Source organism: Crocodylus siamensis, chromosome 1, assembly GCF_052110815.1.
Source record: "Crocodylus siamensis isolate JL-2025a chromosome 1, ASM5211081v1, whole genome shotgun sequence".
In the NCBI taxonomy this organism is placed as follows: domain Eukaryota; kingdom Metazoa; phylum Chordata; order Crocodylia; family Crocodylidae; genus Crocodylus; species Crocodylus siamensis.
In genome coordinates, this window is record NC_143395.1 from 87,379,696 (window position 1) to 87,395,372 (window position 15,677).

Sequence of the window (15,677 nt, forward strand, 5' to 3'; positions counted from 1 at the left end):
CAATGGCAGCAGGGGTGCTTTAACTAAAGCTTGTCAGATGAGCTTAAAAGTGCCCACCACCATTCTGAAGTGCAGGACACTGAATACGTGACACTGCAGGTGCTTTTAATTAAAGCGGCTCTGACAGCTAACTAAAGTGCCACCTCCCCCACCACCACCCCAGAGCACACGTATGGACACCCCTGGGGGGAAAAAATGACCTGTTTTTAAAACGATTACCACACATGAAAATTATATGCCATTTGTGGCATTACTGTTTTTTAATATAATGAATGTGCCTTCTATTTCTTGTTCAAGGACAGAATTCAAGCAACATGGTCTAAATCAGAAGAATGTCTTGCCACCTTCATTCATGCTGCTCTTAATGACTTAAAACAGCTTCCCTGAATTGTGCAGAGAATGGCCCTTACTGTTCCATCCTCTTTACAACTTGATCTTTTGTAAACTGTACTCAGTTTTACTTTCCCACTGAAACCCAAGTTTTTGTTTTGTTTTAAGTGATATCCATCTATATCTCTCCATATACATCTATAGATTCATCTACACGTTGCCCTGCAGTGACATTATTACTAAGTCATGCTTTAGTACTTCCTCTTGGAAGTACTAAAGCACAGTGCAGTAACCACCTGTACTGTGCTGTATACATGGCACACAGTTATTTTTAGCAACTACTCTGCTGTAGCAGTACACTATAACGGGGGAAACATAGAGACGTAGCATCATGTATAGTTGCATCCTATGTAACTTAATAAATGTACACTGCAACAAGCCTCTTGCTCTTTTCAGGAACTTGTCCTGACCTCACTGATGTGTATTTCCTGAATATGCTATTTTCTTGCCTACCTCCTCAAAATAATTTAGTCCTTCTGTAGCAGGAAAGCAAAGACTGTAGCAAGCCCTTCTCTGGTTACTTCATGGACTGGGAAGTGATCTTGACAAGAAAACAAAGGGAAACTACCTAGTCTATTTTTACACCCCAAAACATAAATAAAGATCATTAATGAATGACCAGATTTAAAAATTGAAAAAAAACCCCAACAAAAAACCTAAACAGGCTGTTAAACCAGTGTCTGACATATGCAGTCTACATAATTCGGCCCTTCTTCACTCCCTCCCCGCCTAAAGACATATGTTTCTTATTATGAACTCCAGAGATTCAAAAATAGTCATGAGTCAGGCCCTCTCAAAATATTATTTTTAAAATCTCATGATTTTGAACCAATGCTAGGGAAAGAAGGAGTATATCTGCCTTCTGGTGCAGGTCTTTGCAGTTTACATTTCCAAGTTGTTCCCTGCAAACAAAAAGACTAAAAGTTATTTTTCATGCACACTATGTTTCTCAGGACTTCTGAAGTTCAGGATTAAAACCTACACCCACTATTCTCAAGGAAAACTGAATAGGATACTGGAGAGCTAGAAGTAGCTCTGTCAACTCTGAGCTGCAGAAGAAAAGGACCCCCATTTGTGCAGGCTGGATCACTAAGGGTGCTGACAGACGTGATATCTGTCTCATGACCAGCCCCCTAAAAGTGCTCTATACGTGTGCTGTGCATGGCTGCAGAGTACTTTAGAAGTGGCCAATCGCATGACAAATTAACCCTCATCCAATGGCAGATCAGATGAAGGTGCTCCAAAGTGAAGCATCTTAGGGAACTTCTGTTTGCTAGGGTTAGTTTCTCAGCAGGATAGAGGCTGGGCTGATGTAGCCCAGCCCTGCTCCAATGTAGCCCAGCCCTGCTCCAGGTGCTGTCTGAAGGAAGGGATGGGGGAGAAGGGAGAAGCTTCTCTACCTCATGCCACTCCCCCCACCCTCTCACCTTCAGTTCAAGCCAGGCAAACCCAAGCCTGCAGTTCCACCCTGCTCTTTTCTGCAGACAGCACAGGAGCTGGTGGGGGGTGGGGGGGGAGGAGGGGAGAAGGGGGCGGGAGATTACACAGTGCATCAGCCCAGCCCCATCACAGGAAAGACAAGAGGCTTGGTCCTTGACCCCATCCTCAACACAACAGGCAAATGTCTGTTGGAAGGGAGTCTCTAACTCATGGTGCTTTATGCCAAGTGCCATGAGTTACAGCAGGGACCTGTGCGTCTGTCAGCACCCTTTAAGCCAACTCACCAACTGTACCAAGTCAGTGAGGAATTCTGTGTTCATTTGTTTTACATGCAAAGGAGAGAGGATTTGAAGAGTCTACAGAAGGAGGAATGCAGGGCAGCACCACTGGAGAAGCAAAACTGACGTGCTGTGGTTCTAGTAGCCCAAGTCAGTTCCACAAGATCGGCCAGCTAGCCAAACTGCTAAAACAGCACACAGGCATGTACTTGTAGCACTAAAAGATGCCTCAGCACTTTCTGTGGCTACCAAAAGAAATGCTATAACATGTAAACATAGCCTCCCACCTGGAATGGAGTGTCAAGTTGACCAAAAGGCACACTGTCCAGCCAGGGGCGATAGGGGGATGTTTTCACACCTGCCATACCCCTGTGACATTGGGGTCAGGGGCTGTTCTTGACACCCTCCATCAGTTCCCAGTAAGGGAAAGGATAGGCAGTCTTTAAACAGCCACTGCTTCAGGACCAGGTCTTGGTACCAGAGCAGTAGCTGTCAAAGATACCCCACCAAGTTGGCAGTGGTAGCAGCCATTTGTGCCAATGCCACTGCTGTTGCGAGAGCACAGGCAACAGATCATGCTCCCACCACAATGGCACTGCCACAGTAGCCCAGCTCGTACCAGTGCTCATTCTGCAGCATGGCAGCAGGGTGCTGGCATAACTGCTTGACAGGTCACCATGGCAGATTGCTGTTGAGACATTCACTCTACCTCCCTTCTCCCTGGAGTGGAGAGAGTACATAGGACTGTGAAATGCCTCTGATCTGAAGGCCCCCTCCTGTAGCAATACCGCAACTAAACAGACATTACATTCAGAGCTACAAAACATTCAAATAGGAATGCTTTATTATTGGCAAGAGGAAGATTTTTGTAGCAGGTAAGCCATTTTTGCAATGCTAGACATCTGTACATTTAAATTTGTAGCACTACAAACGCTATGCCTGCCCACATCCTAAGTAATGTACCACTGTATGGTTTGTAGCCACTCAATGAAAAAGGTATAGAAATAGTCTTGTACCATTCCTGGGGACTCATGGTGTTTCTAAGGAGTAGCAAAACAGTAACTTTCCTTCCATCTTAAATTAACACAGGCAAGTAAAATTACATTCTGAAATACAGTTTTGTTCTGAAAAGTGACTTTACAGACAGCCACTGTATAGATCTTTATACATTGTATGTCAACAGTTTCTATGACAATTTTATCTTGATTTATAATTGTCAGCCCTACAAACCTGGCCTAGGACCCTAATGCCAAATTGGCTTGTCATCTCACCAGTAGCAAAGATTCTGCAAGCTAAATGCTACCCCAAGTATAATTCTAGTGCCCTCAAATTAATGTTTATAAATCACCCATCTGTACACTCTTATTCATTGTGAATTAATGCAATAAATGAGTAATTCATAATTCAGGCTGCCCATACATCTTTGGTAAAGAGCACAAATTCAATAAGGCTCCAAAATATCAAAATTACCCTTTTTACTTCATTATTTTTAAACAATTAACAGATTGATATTAGTAGCTTAGTTATAGCTTTCACCAAAACAATACAATAAAATGGACAGTAAAAATTCATTATATTTAATGAAATAACTGTGATTAACAAATAATGATGGCTTGTGGATAACCTATACAAATTACAGACAGAAAAACTGGAAGTAGTTTCCAACACTATAGTTTTTGGGTACAGATATTTTTAACAGTAGAGAAGCAAGGATTTCTTAGGTTGATATCTTTTATTAGTCCAACTGTGCAACTGGAATAAAGTTAGACAAGCTTTTGAATGCAAGACACTCTTCCCAGTTCTCTTATGACAGGAACCATGCACAGCCAAGTGAAAAAAAAATAGCAGAGGGGTGGCTGGGGGTGGGGGGGAGTACGAGAAAGCTTCAGGGGTAGCAGACACACAATTAGCAGAAGAAAAGTTTATCACTATAAAGCAAGACCTAACAAAAAGGTAGGAGGAGCACCTTTTTCTTTCCCACTTTTCCTGTGTAGAAAGGATTCGGAGGTTGAGTAAAATACAATGTGCCATAAAAACCAATATCCTTAGTTCTCAGTGTCCAGCCAGTCTACGGATTTTTGTTACCAAGTTCACTTTTTAAACGTGTTGGGTAGATTTAAAGCTTGTCTAACTTTATCCCAGCTAGATAGCTGGTCTAATAAAAGATATAACACTAAGAAATCCTTGCCTATTGCATAATTTCTGGACCACTGCTGCTACAACATCACTCTTACACTACTATAACTGAAGATTAAGTTTTGAGATGACAAATTCTTCCAAAGTAGAACCAACTACCACAGCGGTTCCCAACCCCAGTTTGTGACCCTAACAAGGGTCACAGGTGCAATGCTGGCAATGCCACACAGAAAAGATGAGCCACGTCGCATGCCAGGAGCTCCTGGGCACCTGGGCCGCCACAGCTGCACTCTGCTCCTGGCAGCGGGGCACAGGAAAAAAAAGGTTGGGAACCACTGATCTACCATGTCTGTCACTTTAGGTGGCTTAAAGGATACAAGTAAAAGTATACAATCAGCATGGAGCAAAAACTGCACTTGAATTCTGAAACTGCAAGTTTTTGATTTTTACAGTAGTCCAGAAGAAAAAACAAACAAAAAAAACAAACCTCTGTTCATTCCTATTTTATCATTTTAGGATTTATTACAGACAGGCAAATATATTTGGAATTAAAATGCAGGGCACCCTCACTAATGATAAAAGGGATAAGTAGCAAACAGTATGCTGTAATGTTTTTATGATTATGAAGTGTTATTTCACTTAGCAATTATGTAAAAGTGGTGCCTTGGCCATAACATTTACTGTTTACAATCTGCAATAAGCTATACCTTTCTCATGGGATGCGAAATAAAATGTTATTCATACCATCTTTCCCAAGAACAAGATTTATATCAATTACAGCTTATTTCCTATATTAAAACGGATACTTGTTCACTTAAAAAGCAAAAGAAAGGGAAAAATAATCCATTTAATTTCTTCCTTTGACTGTAAAATAAAGTTGCTTGCTCATTTTGCTAAAGGGAACTTTCTAAATTCCGTTTCACCCAAAAAGCCTAAAAGAACAAAAGATATAAAGGTCACTTTTTGAAGATCTGTTCAAGACGCTACATTATTCAGGAATAAAGAAAAATGAAAGCTTTAAAGAGTCACATAGTAGCAACCGGATTACAAATACATTCACTAGTGCTCTTCAGATTACAGTGTTACTTCTCAAACTTGAATTAAAGGTAAACATTGTAATAACAGTATTTAGAAGTGTTCACTTTTATAATAACTTACACGTTGTCTTTCACCCAAAAAACAAAGCTCTTTATAAATTGTAATAAATTATTGTATTGTATTCTCATGTATATTACCTGCCCCTCGGCTATCTTATTGGAGGAAGCAAGAAATTTAATATGTAAACACATGATGTACTTAAGTGCCCATGTCTTCTTGCACAAAACATGCCCTGGACTAAGATAAGCACCTTATTTCAAAAAGCAGAATGAAGGGGAAAAACAAAACAATCTTCCCCTGTTGCATCTTAGTGGCAGCTGCCAGGGGGGCAGAACCTGCTGCTTGCCCTGCTCCCTGTGGATTGCATGCAGATTTTACTTTTGTTTTAGCCTGGTAAGTGACAGAAGCTGCTGTTACCATATTTCTCACATAATGCACACACTGATTTCTAGCAGCTGTTTTTTGGGGAAAAAAGTGGGTTGTGTGCAAGAATATACTATATATTTTTACCTACAAGAATGAATCCAACCTCCACAAATCCATGGTTTCAGCAAAGGAGGAGGAAAGAAAAAAGTTAAATGCTAATATAAGGCTGGAGAATAGCATGGAAATTGGTATGTTAACCACTTGACTCCTGTATGGCTACAAAAGCTGACAGAAAAAGAATTTATCATTTAGCTCCTAAAAAAAATGATTTAATGATAAAAAGTAGGTTTGTCTTCTAAGGAAAAGATGATAGGTTGCTATAGAAGTTTCAGGCTAAATTTGACAAGACAATGTAATAAGAAATCTGGTGAGGGGACCGGGAAGGATAAAACAGAGCAAGAGAAGAGATCTTTTCTAGTACGAGTTAAACCTGCTGGAGACAACTAGTATGGGACAACAGTAATGTCTCTCTCAATAGTCAAACTGTAATTGCAATTGCACTGGTACAATCATTAACAAGCACTGTAACACTGCCACTTAATATACAGCTAAGCATTTATTATAATACCATTTTCATTCCGATATAATACACGCCCAAAACAGGACACATTTTATTTTGGGAAGGCCTCAAGAAGGAAAAAAAGATATTTCCTTAGAGTACAGATACGTACATGAGGGCTTGGGTATCCGGTGCTGTGGGAACATGCTAGAGCTGGGCAGGAGCCACAAGGCAGGCTGTAACCCAGCACACAGCCCCAGAAGTGGCACAGTTCCAGACTCAGTGCACTGGGCCCAATGTGACAGACTTCTCTAGAGTCAGCATTCAGGCTGGACCCTGCCACCATGTCTGGGAGACGTGCTGGGTTGGACCTGCCATGCTGAGTGCAGTTGCGGGCCAACCCCACATGCCAGCCCTATGCAGTTAGAGAGGATGGCCCTCCATGGGTCTGGGAATTTTGTAATAGAAGGTGGGTGAGGGAGGGACTGGTGGCAGTGTTAGCTGTCAAGGCTCCCAGAGCCACGGCAACTAATGCTGCTACAGGATTTTCAGATCCATGGGGAGGCCTCTCTTCCTTGCATATAATGTACACCCCAATTTTTCCCCAGCAGGTTCTGGGGGGCAAAAAGGTGCAGGTTATGTATAAACACCATATTTTCTTACCATTCACTTAAAGTAACTCTATAGAACTGCTACTTACCTGCAGATTTAGTAAAGGAATTTTTAGCTGAATTACTGATGTGATCAATCAAATTCCAACAACCACATCCCTTTAGGAGTGCTTGTGCTGCACATGACATTGTACACTCCTTGCTTCACAGGTAAAACAGTAAGGCAGCTTCAAACTTTATCTCCTATTAGCCCACACAACTCTAAGGTTAACTCAATGTGTTAAGAAGTTTACTTCACCTCTCAGCAAACTGAAAACATGTATAGTAAATGGAAAACTGAATACCCAGATTCCTAGTTAAACAGATTTCAATGTAACAGGATTACCCATTTCACCTCAGTAACAGGGCACCACCAATTCAGGAATAGCATCACTTTGCTCAAACAGCAATGAAGGCAGGAAAATACCTACCCTGACAAACCAAGAATTACACCCATTAGACTGAAGAGGACTATGGGACAGCAGAAACAAAGCACTGTGAACAGCCACCACTTAACTAGTTTATTGTATAGATGACAATAATTTGGTCAAAGTTCATAATATAATGAGCAGATGCTTGAAAATGAAAAAGCATAACTTCCAATTAACTTGTTTCTGCAATTTTAAAGTATTGCCCCTTTATGCAAAAAAAAAACCCCAAAAAAAAACCAAACTGTTGAAGCAAAACTTTCTTCCAGGATCTTTAATGGATTTCTACAGTACTTATACACTGATATGCCATACAGCAAAGATTTAAATCATGTATCAATCATCTAAATAAAGTGGTTTAATGACTGCAGAGCATATGTTGGGCACTTAAGTTTTATAATCCTGCTGTTAATGTTCAATAGAAGAGAGATATATTAACATGCAATCATTATAAAGTAGAGATAATGAAATCAGAAAAAAAACCCAAAACTTAGAAACAAGTTCTGTATTTTGCTACTGAAAAAAGTATAACTTTCCCCAAATAGATACAGTACCTCAGAAGTAAGGACCTTAGTTTATGTTACATTTCCACTTTAATCCCAATGCCTAAAATAGTAAACCAACATTTATGATCAAGCATATATTTACCAACCAAATCCCAATCATCCATGCCAGAGGTAACCAAGATCATAAAAGCATAGAGAAGAAGGGCCAGAAGAGACCTCCAGAGGTCATTTAGTTCAACCTCCTGCTTGAGGCAGGATCATCCCCATTCAAACTATCCCATAAAAATCCATAATCTAAACTTCTCATAAGACTGCCATCAAGCCTGACACAACAAAAGACTTAACACCCGAACCTACCACAGGTAAAACAATCACCAAGGCAGCTAACATCCCACTTCTATAAAAGACTGTTAATATATGCTCAAGAGCAGTGGTCACCAACCAGCCATTCGCAATCGACTGGTTGATCACGGAGCCTCTGCCAGTCATTCTGAGGCTGGGGGTGCCAAGTACTTGTGTGCATGCACATGTACGCCCCTCCCAGCACAACAGGTCATCTCTGTGGGAGGGACAGGGCAGGGGCCAAATCGAGGCCCCGCAGTGAGGAAGGGAGTGGGGCACAGGCAAGAGCAGGTGCTGAGGTGAGCGGTGCCCCGGCCAGGCCAGATGGTGGGAGAATAGGAACCCAGGCAGCTTGTCCAAGGATGCAGGGGTGCTCCTGCCACTGTTCACACCTGACAGAGGCCCAGGGGGCATGTGCCCCCCTGACATTTGTGCGCAAGCCGGAGGCACTGAACCTGCACGCTGCACCCCAATGCAGCTGCCCCAGGAGCGGTGCAACACCACATGCATCCCACTGCTGGGCGAGCAGGGAAGGAAGCTCAGCCCCGCCATGGGACTCACATGGCATCACACTGCTCCCAGAGCACTCCCAAAGCAGAGCTCAGGGCGTGAAGTGCAGCGGCAGCTGCCTCCGCCCAGCACACAGATCAGGGGGCACATGCCCCCTGGGCCTGTCAGGGTGAGTGCAGCAGCAAGAGCCTACACACACACACACACACACACACACACCCCTGATGAGCTGCCCAGGGTCCGATACTACCACCACACTTACCCTGCCCCTTCTTCTCTCCCCCACTGCCTGCCTCACTGCAGGGGCCTTGAACTGCCACCTCTTCCCACCCCCTCCCTCCCACACAGACTGACCTGCTTGGTGGGGGTGGCAGTGCACAGTAGACCCTAGGTTGGACTTTAATTCAAAAAGTGATCTTATACTTAAAGAGGTTGGAGACCACTGCTCAAGAGATTCTAGATAGAGGGCCAGGCCCCTCACAGAGGAAGGCAAGAACCTCCAACATCCATACCAATCTGATCATAGGGCAAAATTCCTTCCTGACCTCATATATGGTGATCAGTGTGACCCAAAGCACAGGAGCAAGAACCTCTAGCCAGGAACCTCCAGCTAAGTCCCAGTGGGAGCACTGGCACATCCCAGTCCAAATCCCCAGCTGGAGCCAACACCTAATGCCTTTGAAGACAGCTTAAAAACACCCTGACACATTTAGTTAACCCCCCGCCCCACAAAAACAGCGGTGGGGAGGGAATAGAGGCAACCAGCAAAGCCCAGAAGCATGGGAAATACCCATAGTAGAACATAGGCATAGCTACACCTAGATTATGAACAACCAATGGCTGTTCAACCTTTTCTTGAATGCCTCTAGTGATGGAGAGTCCACAATTTCTCCAGGCAGTCTATTCCATCGCCTCACCATTCTAACATATGAGCACTATTCCAAGATATGGACAACAGGGCTCCTGAAAGTGTTGGGAATTAGGGGACAAAACACAAAGAACATCATTGGACACGTATCGGTGCCAGATGGGTACATGACAGGTGCATTAATCCCTGCAGCTCAGGAACATGCAGAGGTTAATGGTGCCATCGCTTGTTCCACTGCAAGGGACCAGTTTGGATCTAACTCATGAGTATTACTGATCTACACATTTTAAGGAAACAAAGACCCAGTCCCAGTCTGTTGCAGACAGGACCTACCGGTTTCCTATCATAACAGACTAAAATTTGGTATTTAACCCTGCAAGACTCTTATACACTACCATTATGAAATACATTAAATCAGGTCCCTCAGCTCTGTTTCACAGTAGATGGGACATTACATTTTGTCTATGGAGTTTGAAGAAGACAAATGATTCTGAAAATTTAAGAAATGCCGTAAGCTTCTGTATGGTAGTATAACTAAGTTCTACAAAAGACACAAGAAAAAGTTTCCTCCTCCAATATTTTTATAAAAGCCAAAAGCTCCATGTACTCTACATTTATATTTTGGGGTGTATCTGTTGAAGACTGTAGTAAAATAAAAATGAGTCAGAGAGTCACTGGACTGGAAGGGACCTGTAATATCATTAAGTCTGGTTCCCTGATATAGTCAGGAGGTTAAAGAGCTCAAATTAGCTCAACAAGACGCTCATCCAGCCTCTTCCTGAGCACCTCCAAGGACTGGCGACTGACACACTACCTCTGCTGGGAGTGTGTTCCAGGTTCTAGCTACCCTTATGATGAAGTTCTTCCTTATGTACAGCCTAAATCTTCCCTCTATTAGTGTGTGACCATTGATCCTTGTCCTCTCAAGGGGTACCTTCCTGATGAGTTGCTCATTCAGATTCTTGTGTCCCCCCCTGACATATTTGCAGACAGCTATCATGTCACCTTGCAGCTTCCTCTTATCCAGACTGAACAAGACCAGCTCTCAGTCTCTCCAAATAGGGCCTATCTCTAGGCCCCTAATCATGCAGGTGGTGCTTCTCTGCACCCTCTAGAGTTAATCTACATCCTTCTTGAAGTGCAACACCCAAAACTGAGCACAGTACTCCAGTTGTGGCCTCACCAATGCTGAGTAGAGGGAGAAGCACCTCCTTGGATCTGTCGGCAACACATCAGCTGATGCACACCAGAGTTTTATTTACCCTGCTGGTGACTCCCTCACTGTTGGCTCATATTCATCTTGTGGTCAGTTGCGACTCCCAGGTCCCATTCAGATGCCATGCCAGCCAGTGGGCTACTGCCTATTCTACAGTTGTGGTGAAGGTTCTTCCTACCCATATGAAGGACCCAGCACTTTTCCCTGTTGAACCTCATCTGATTCTGATCAGCCCATAGAATCAGTCTGTCATGGTCATACTAGATCTTTACCTTATCCTCTGGTGTGCCCATATTTCCCCACAGATTGGTATCGGTGGCAAACTTAATCATGGAGCATTCCACCCCCTCATCCAAGTCATTAATACATATTTTACAAAGCATGGGTCCAAGCACTGATCCCTGTGAAACACCAATGGAGACAGCCCTCCAGGATGAAGCCATCCCATCAGTTACAGCTCTCTGGGACTGGCCTCTAAGTCAGTTATCCGCCCACCTCACTGTAGGCTGGTCCAGGCCAGTACCCTCCAGTATGATTGTAAGAATTTCAAGGGAGACGGAATCAAAAGCCTTACTGAAATCTAAGTAAATGATGTCTACCTTGTGACCCTTGTCCAGCTGGTTAGTTACCTGGCTATAAAAGGACACCTGGATTGTCAGGCATGATCTACCCTCCACAAAGCCATGCTGGTTGTCTCCTAATACTCTGTCAGTCACAAGCTTGTGACTGATGGCCTCTTTAACAATCTTTTCAAAAGTTTTTCCAAGGACTGAAGTCAAACTGACTGGTCTGTAGTTTGTAGTCATCCCTCTTCCTTTCTTAAAGATGGGCACCACATTAGCCCTCTTCCAGTCTTCTGGGACCACCCATGAGTTCCATGATTTTTTGAATATCTTTGCCAATGGCCCTGCTATGAGTTCAGCCAGTTCTTTCAGGACTCTTGGATGTAGGTCATCTGACCCAGTGGATTTGAAAATGTCCAATTGTTCTAAGAGGACTCTCACCTTTTTGGGACCAATTTCATGCTGTCTATAGGCTTCCCCATGCTCTCTGGGCCTCCAGATGGATGCACAGCTCCCATTAGCCTTCTGGAATACCCATGTGAAATATTCATTCAGGAGCTCTGCCTTTTTGTGTGGATCAACTGTGGGCTGTCCCTCCATATTCAGTAGGGGTCCCACAGTGGAGCTCGATTTTTTCTTGCTCCCCACATACCAGTAGAATGACTTTTCATTGTCCTTTATTTCAGATGCCAGCTTGATCACCGTGCCGGCTTTGTCTAAAAAAAAAAAAAAAAATCAAAAGCCTATACAAGAAGTCCTCGACTTACGACTTTTTCAGTGATGACAAATGGCACTTAAGACATTTATAAACTGACACCCTGTTTCAACCTTGCAACCTGGGTTTTGACTTTACAAAGCTGCATCCAGCTGGTAAGTCTGGTGTGGCAGACGGGGAGTGGGAAGGGAAGGGGTGTAGGGAAGCAGATCAAGAGCCCCATGGTGAGGGAGGGGCTCATCTGGCGGCTCCTGCCGCTTGTCCAGGAGAGCATGTGGGGGGAGAGGTATATGCCCCTGGATCTGCACAGGGAGGGGCAGGCAGGCCCCCCAAAACAAACAATTGTGTAGGTTATATTTATAAAAAAAAAATTGATTAAAAATTATATAGATGTATTATATATATTATTATATACATTTACAGATAGATAGATAGATAGATAGATATGTTTGGATGAATGTTATGTACACATGATCTTTTAAAAGTGTTCCTAATGCAAACAAGCATGGTAAATTTTTTCCTCATGTTGCATACATTTGGATTAGAAGTGCACCAATACATCCATCCAATATTGGGATTGGCACTGATATAAAGAAAATTGACCATGTTGGAAATCGGCCTGATGTGGCCGATAAATGTGCCCTCACAGGGTGTGTGCAGCAGCAGGAGCCACCCCCACTTCCCTGTGACATGGAACCAAAAAGCCTGAGTGATAACATGTGTTCAGGAACCTTGTCAGCTCATTTTTGTTGAGCTCTGAGGCTGCTTTAATGTTTCTGATCATTTCTCCAATCCTATAACTGGAGCTATTAAATAGGTAAGCAAAATTATTTGACCAACTATGTAGTTGGGATAATGTTAGACAAGTTTTCAAATGCAAAACAACAGCCTGCAGTCAAAAGCCCACCTGACTCAATGGAGCCACAACAGCCTGCAGCCAAAAGCCAGCCTGACTTTATCCCAACTAGTCCAATAAAAGAGCTCAACCTAGAAAATCATGGCTCCTCATACTGAAGTAGTAACATTTTTAAAGGAAAAGACATGCAAAAGGGCAGAAGTCAAAAATCCATTCTTGTAGACTGCGACCTATGCAGAAAGGCCTGTAGTTTGTAGCAAAAGCATACATGCCAGTGACATCTCCTGCCTCAAACCCATTTAATTAACACTGCACAGCTCAAAGTTAGCATCATGTATGTCTCAGCCTTGCACAGGATGCCAACTGGCTCATTTGGGTGCCAGTTCTCCCTCCCCTCCTCCTCTCCCACAACCCCTTCCAAGGTCAACCCTGTCACTCCAAGCTCTGAACAAACTTAAATCACACCAGCTCTAAAACATTGTCCTGTTCCTAGATGCATGGTTCCCAAATCCTTTTTCCTGAAAGATTATACATCAGTCTTTTGCAGGCAGCAGTTGGTGAAATGCCTCTTGGCATCTTTCTCTTCAGTAAATAAAAAGATGAAGACCATGTAGAAAATGAGCTATCACATTCTCCATGTGGTATAAAGATGATCACCTGTGGCTGCAAAATGTAAAACCATATGAAGAGAATTTGTTTCCTAAATCATGAAATAAAATAGTGCAACTGCTGAGACAAGCCCCATTTGGTATGAAGCCATAGGCTGCTGCTCTGCTCCAGGAAACCCGGCAGGCAGTAGGGGCTGCTGTGCTTGGTGCTGCCAGGACCCCCACGAGAGACAGGGCCGGGCTCTAAGCTGAGTCAAAGATACCACACAACTGCTCTCCTTGCGGGATGGGGCAGGGCAGGCCTGGTGGTTCACGCCTGAATGAAGCTATTGCCCACATGTTCTCAGCATTTCCCCCCCAGCCCTGGGAGCCATTAGAAGGATGAGTACTGGCTAGGCTGAGGCAGTGTTGCCAAACATATGATAATTACCATATTTGTACAGCAATTTAAATCTTTGTATAAATGTACAATTGATAGTAGAAGTGTTCAAAATGTACAATAATTTGAGGCAGCTAAGTAATATGCAAAACCCAAGTCACTCTCAGGTAGTCTCAACTGACTTTCAGGTTTACTGTTAACACTTTTCTATGACTGCTTGCCTTGAAATATAAATTTTTTTATTAATGTATTTTGTGTTCCAGGTCAAATCAGTTCCAAATCTTATCAACTGAGCAGAATTCAAAGAATTCCAAAAACCGTATCAATTGAGCAGGCAGAATTCAATCATTCTAAACACCATGTAGGGGGCTGCAACTGACAGCATCCTCCATCGCAGGCTCTCACTCTGGGACTTCAGATGCTTCCAGATCCACTGGCAGACATCCTAGGTGCAGGCCCAAGCCTGGAGGTCTTGGGATATAGATGCCCCCACTTGATCTTAGCCCACAAGAGGCTGAAAAGCAGTAGTCTTAACTGACTTTGGGAGGGGTGCACGGTTTGGGGGTGGGGTGGAATTTTAAAGGAAAATCGTGTCCCCCAAGTCAAATAAGCCAAATCAATTCCAAAGCCATGAGTCATTCAAGAACCAAATGAAGCCCTGCTACCAGCAAACATCTCCCACCCCCACCTGGGGCTTCAGATGCTTCCAAATCATTTGGTGGGCATCCTAAATGCAAGCCCAAGCCTAAGCCCAGAGGCTTGGGCTTTGGATGCCTCCAGTTTCACTCGCCCTCAACTGTATGGCCACAGGGGCAAACTAGGGAGGAGTCTCCCATTTCCATGAAGTCAGCATAATGCGGGGATCTTCCTACTGGAAGGAAGTGAAAGTGGGAGGGTAAGTATGCATTACCTTGGTCAGGGTACTACCCCTGCAAGTAAGAAAACCACCTTAGTGGTCATGGTTTTTCTCCTACCAGGTAAGTATGGGTTTGCTGTCAACACTTTCTTATGACCGCTGGCCTCGCAACAAGAAAAGCTTCAACTTATATCCACTTATCACTCCCTCACTGGGCACTTACAGTGAGCAACACCAAGTGAAGGAAAAGACTAATCTGCATACTTATTTGCACATTTCAAGCGTAGTTTTTCAGCAAGCACGATAATTTCGAGCTTCCAATACGATAATCTCCCGTTTCAGAGCCGGCGAGTCCGGGCGGGGGCCGAAGCGGCGGCGCTTACCGGGCGGTGCTGAGCAGCGGGTGCTTGGTGCCCACCAGCTTGCGGACCTGCAGCGCGACGTTGCTGAGCTCGTCGCTAAGGAGGCAACGCAGGCTAAGGAAGGAGGTGGGGTAGCCCACCAGCTTCTCGGCCTCCGACACCACTTTGCTCCAGGACGCGGCCGAGCCCGGCCTCGACAGCAGCCCTCGCCGCCCCGCCACTGCCGCCCGCGCCCGGCCGCCGCCGCGCAGCACCCGCAGCAGCTGCAGGGATCGCATAGCCTCGGCCTCCCTCAGCGCCGTGCGCTGTCCGGACCCACAGCGACGGCAGGACTGTCACTACCACCATGCGCGGCCGCCGCCTCCCCCCGGCAGCGCCTTGTTTGTGAGCCGGCCGGCCTCATTGTGCCCTGGGCGCCGCCATCTTGGCTGTCGCAAAAGACGGCAAGCCGTAGAGCAGGAGCACAGGTTGGATAACAGGGTCCGCCCCGCTCTTCCTCGCTTTACGGCTCGAGCAGGGATGAGGGGCGCAGAGCGCCGCAAGCTCTTCAC

General features: G+C 44.5%; 1 protein-coding gene across 2 annotated transcripts in view; it reads right to left on the reverse strand.

The window, feature by feature from the left end:
* PDSS2 (decaprenyl diphosphate synthase subunit 2) overlaps positions 1–15,677 on the reverse strand; it is a 193,191-nt gene extending 177,514 nt beyond the window's left edge. Inside the window, exon 1 of one of the 2 annotated variants that reach the window (XM_090037571.1) lies at positions 15,148–15,677. In XM_090037571.1, coding sequence (XP_089893697.1) covers positions 15,148–15,404 — 257 coding nt within the window. In that variant the 5' untranslated portion in view covers positions 15,405–15,677. The remainder of the gene's footprint in view (positions 1–15,147) is intronic. The other variant, XM_090037561.1, reaches the window with a different exon arrangement.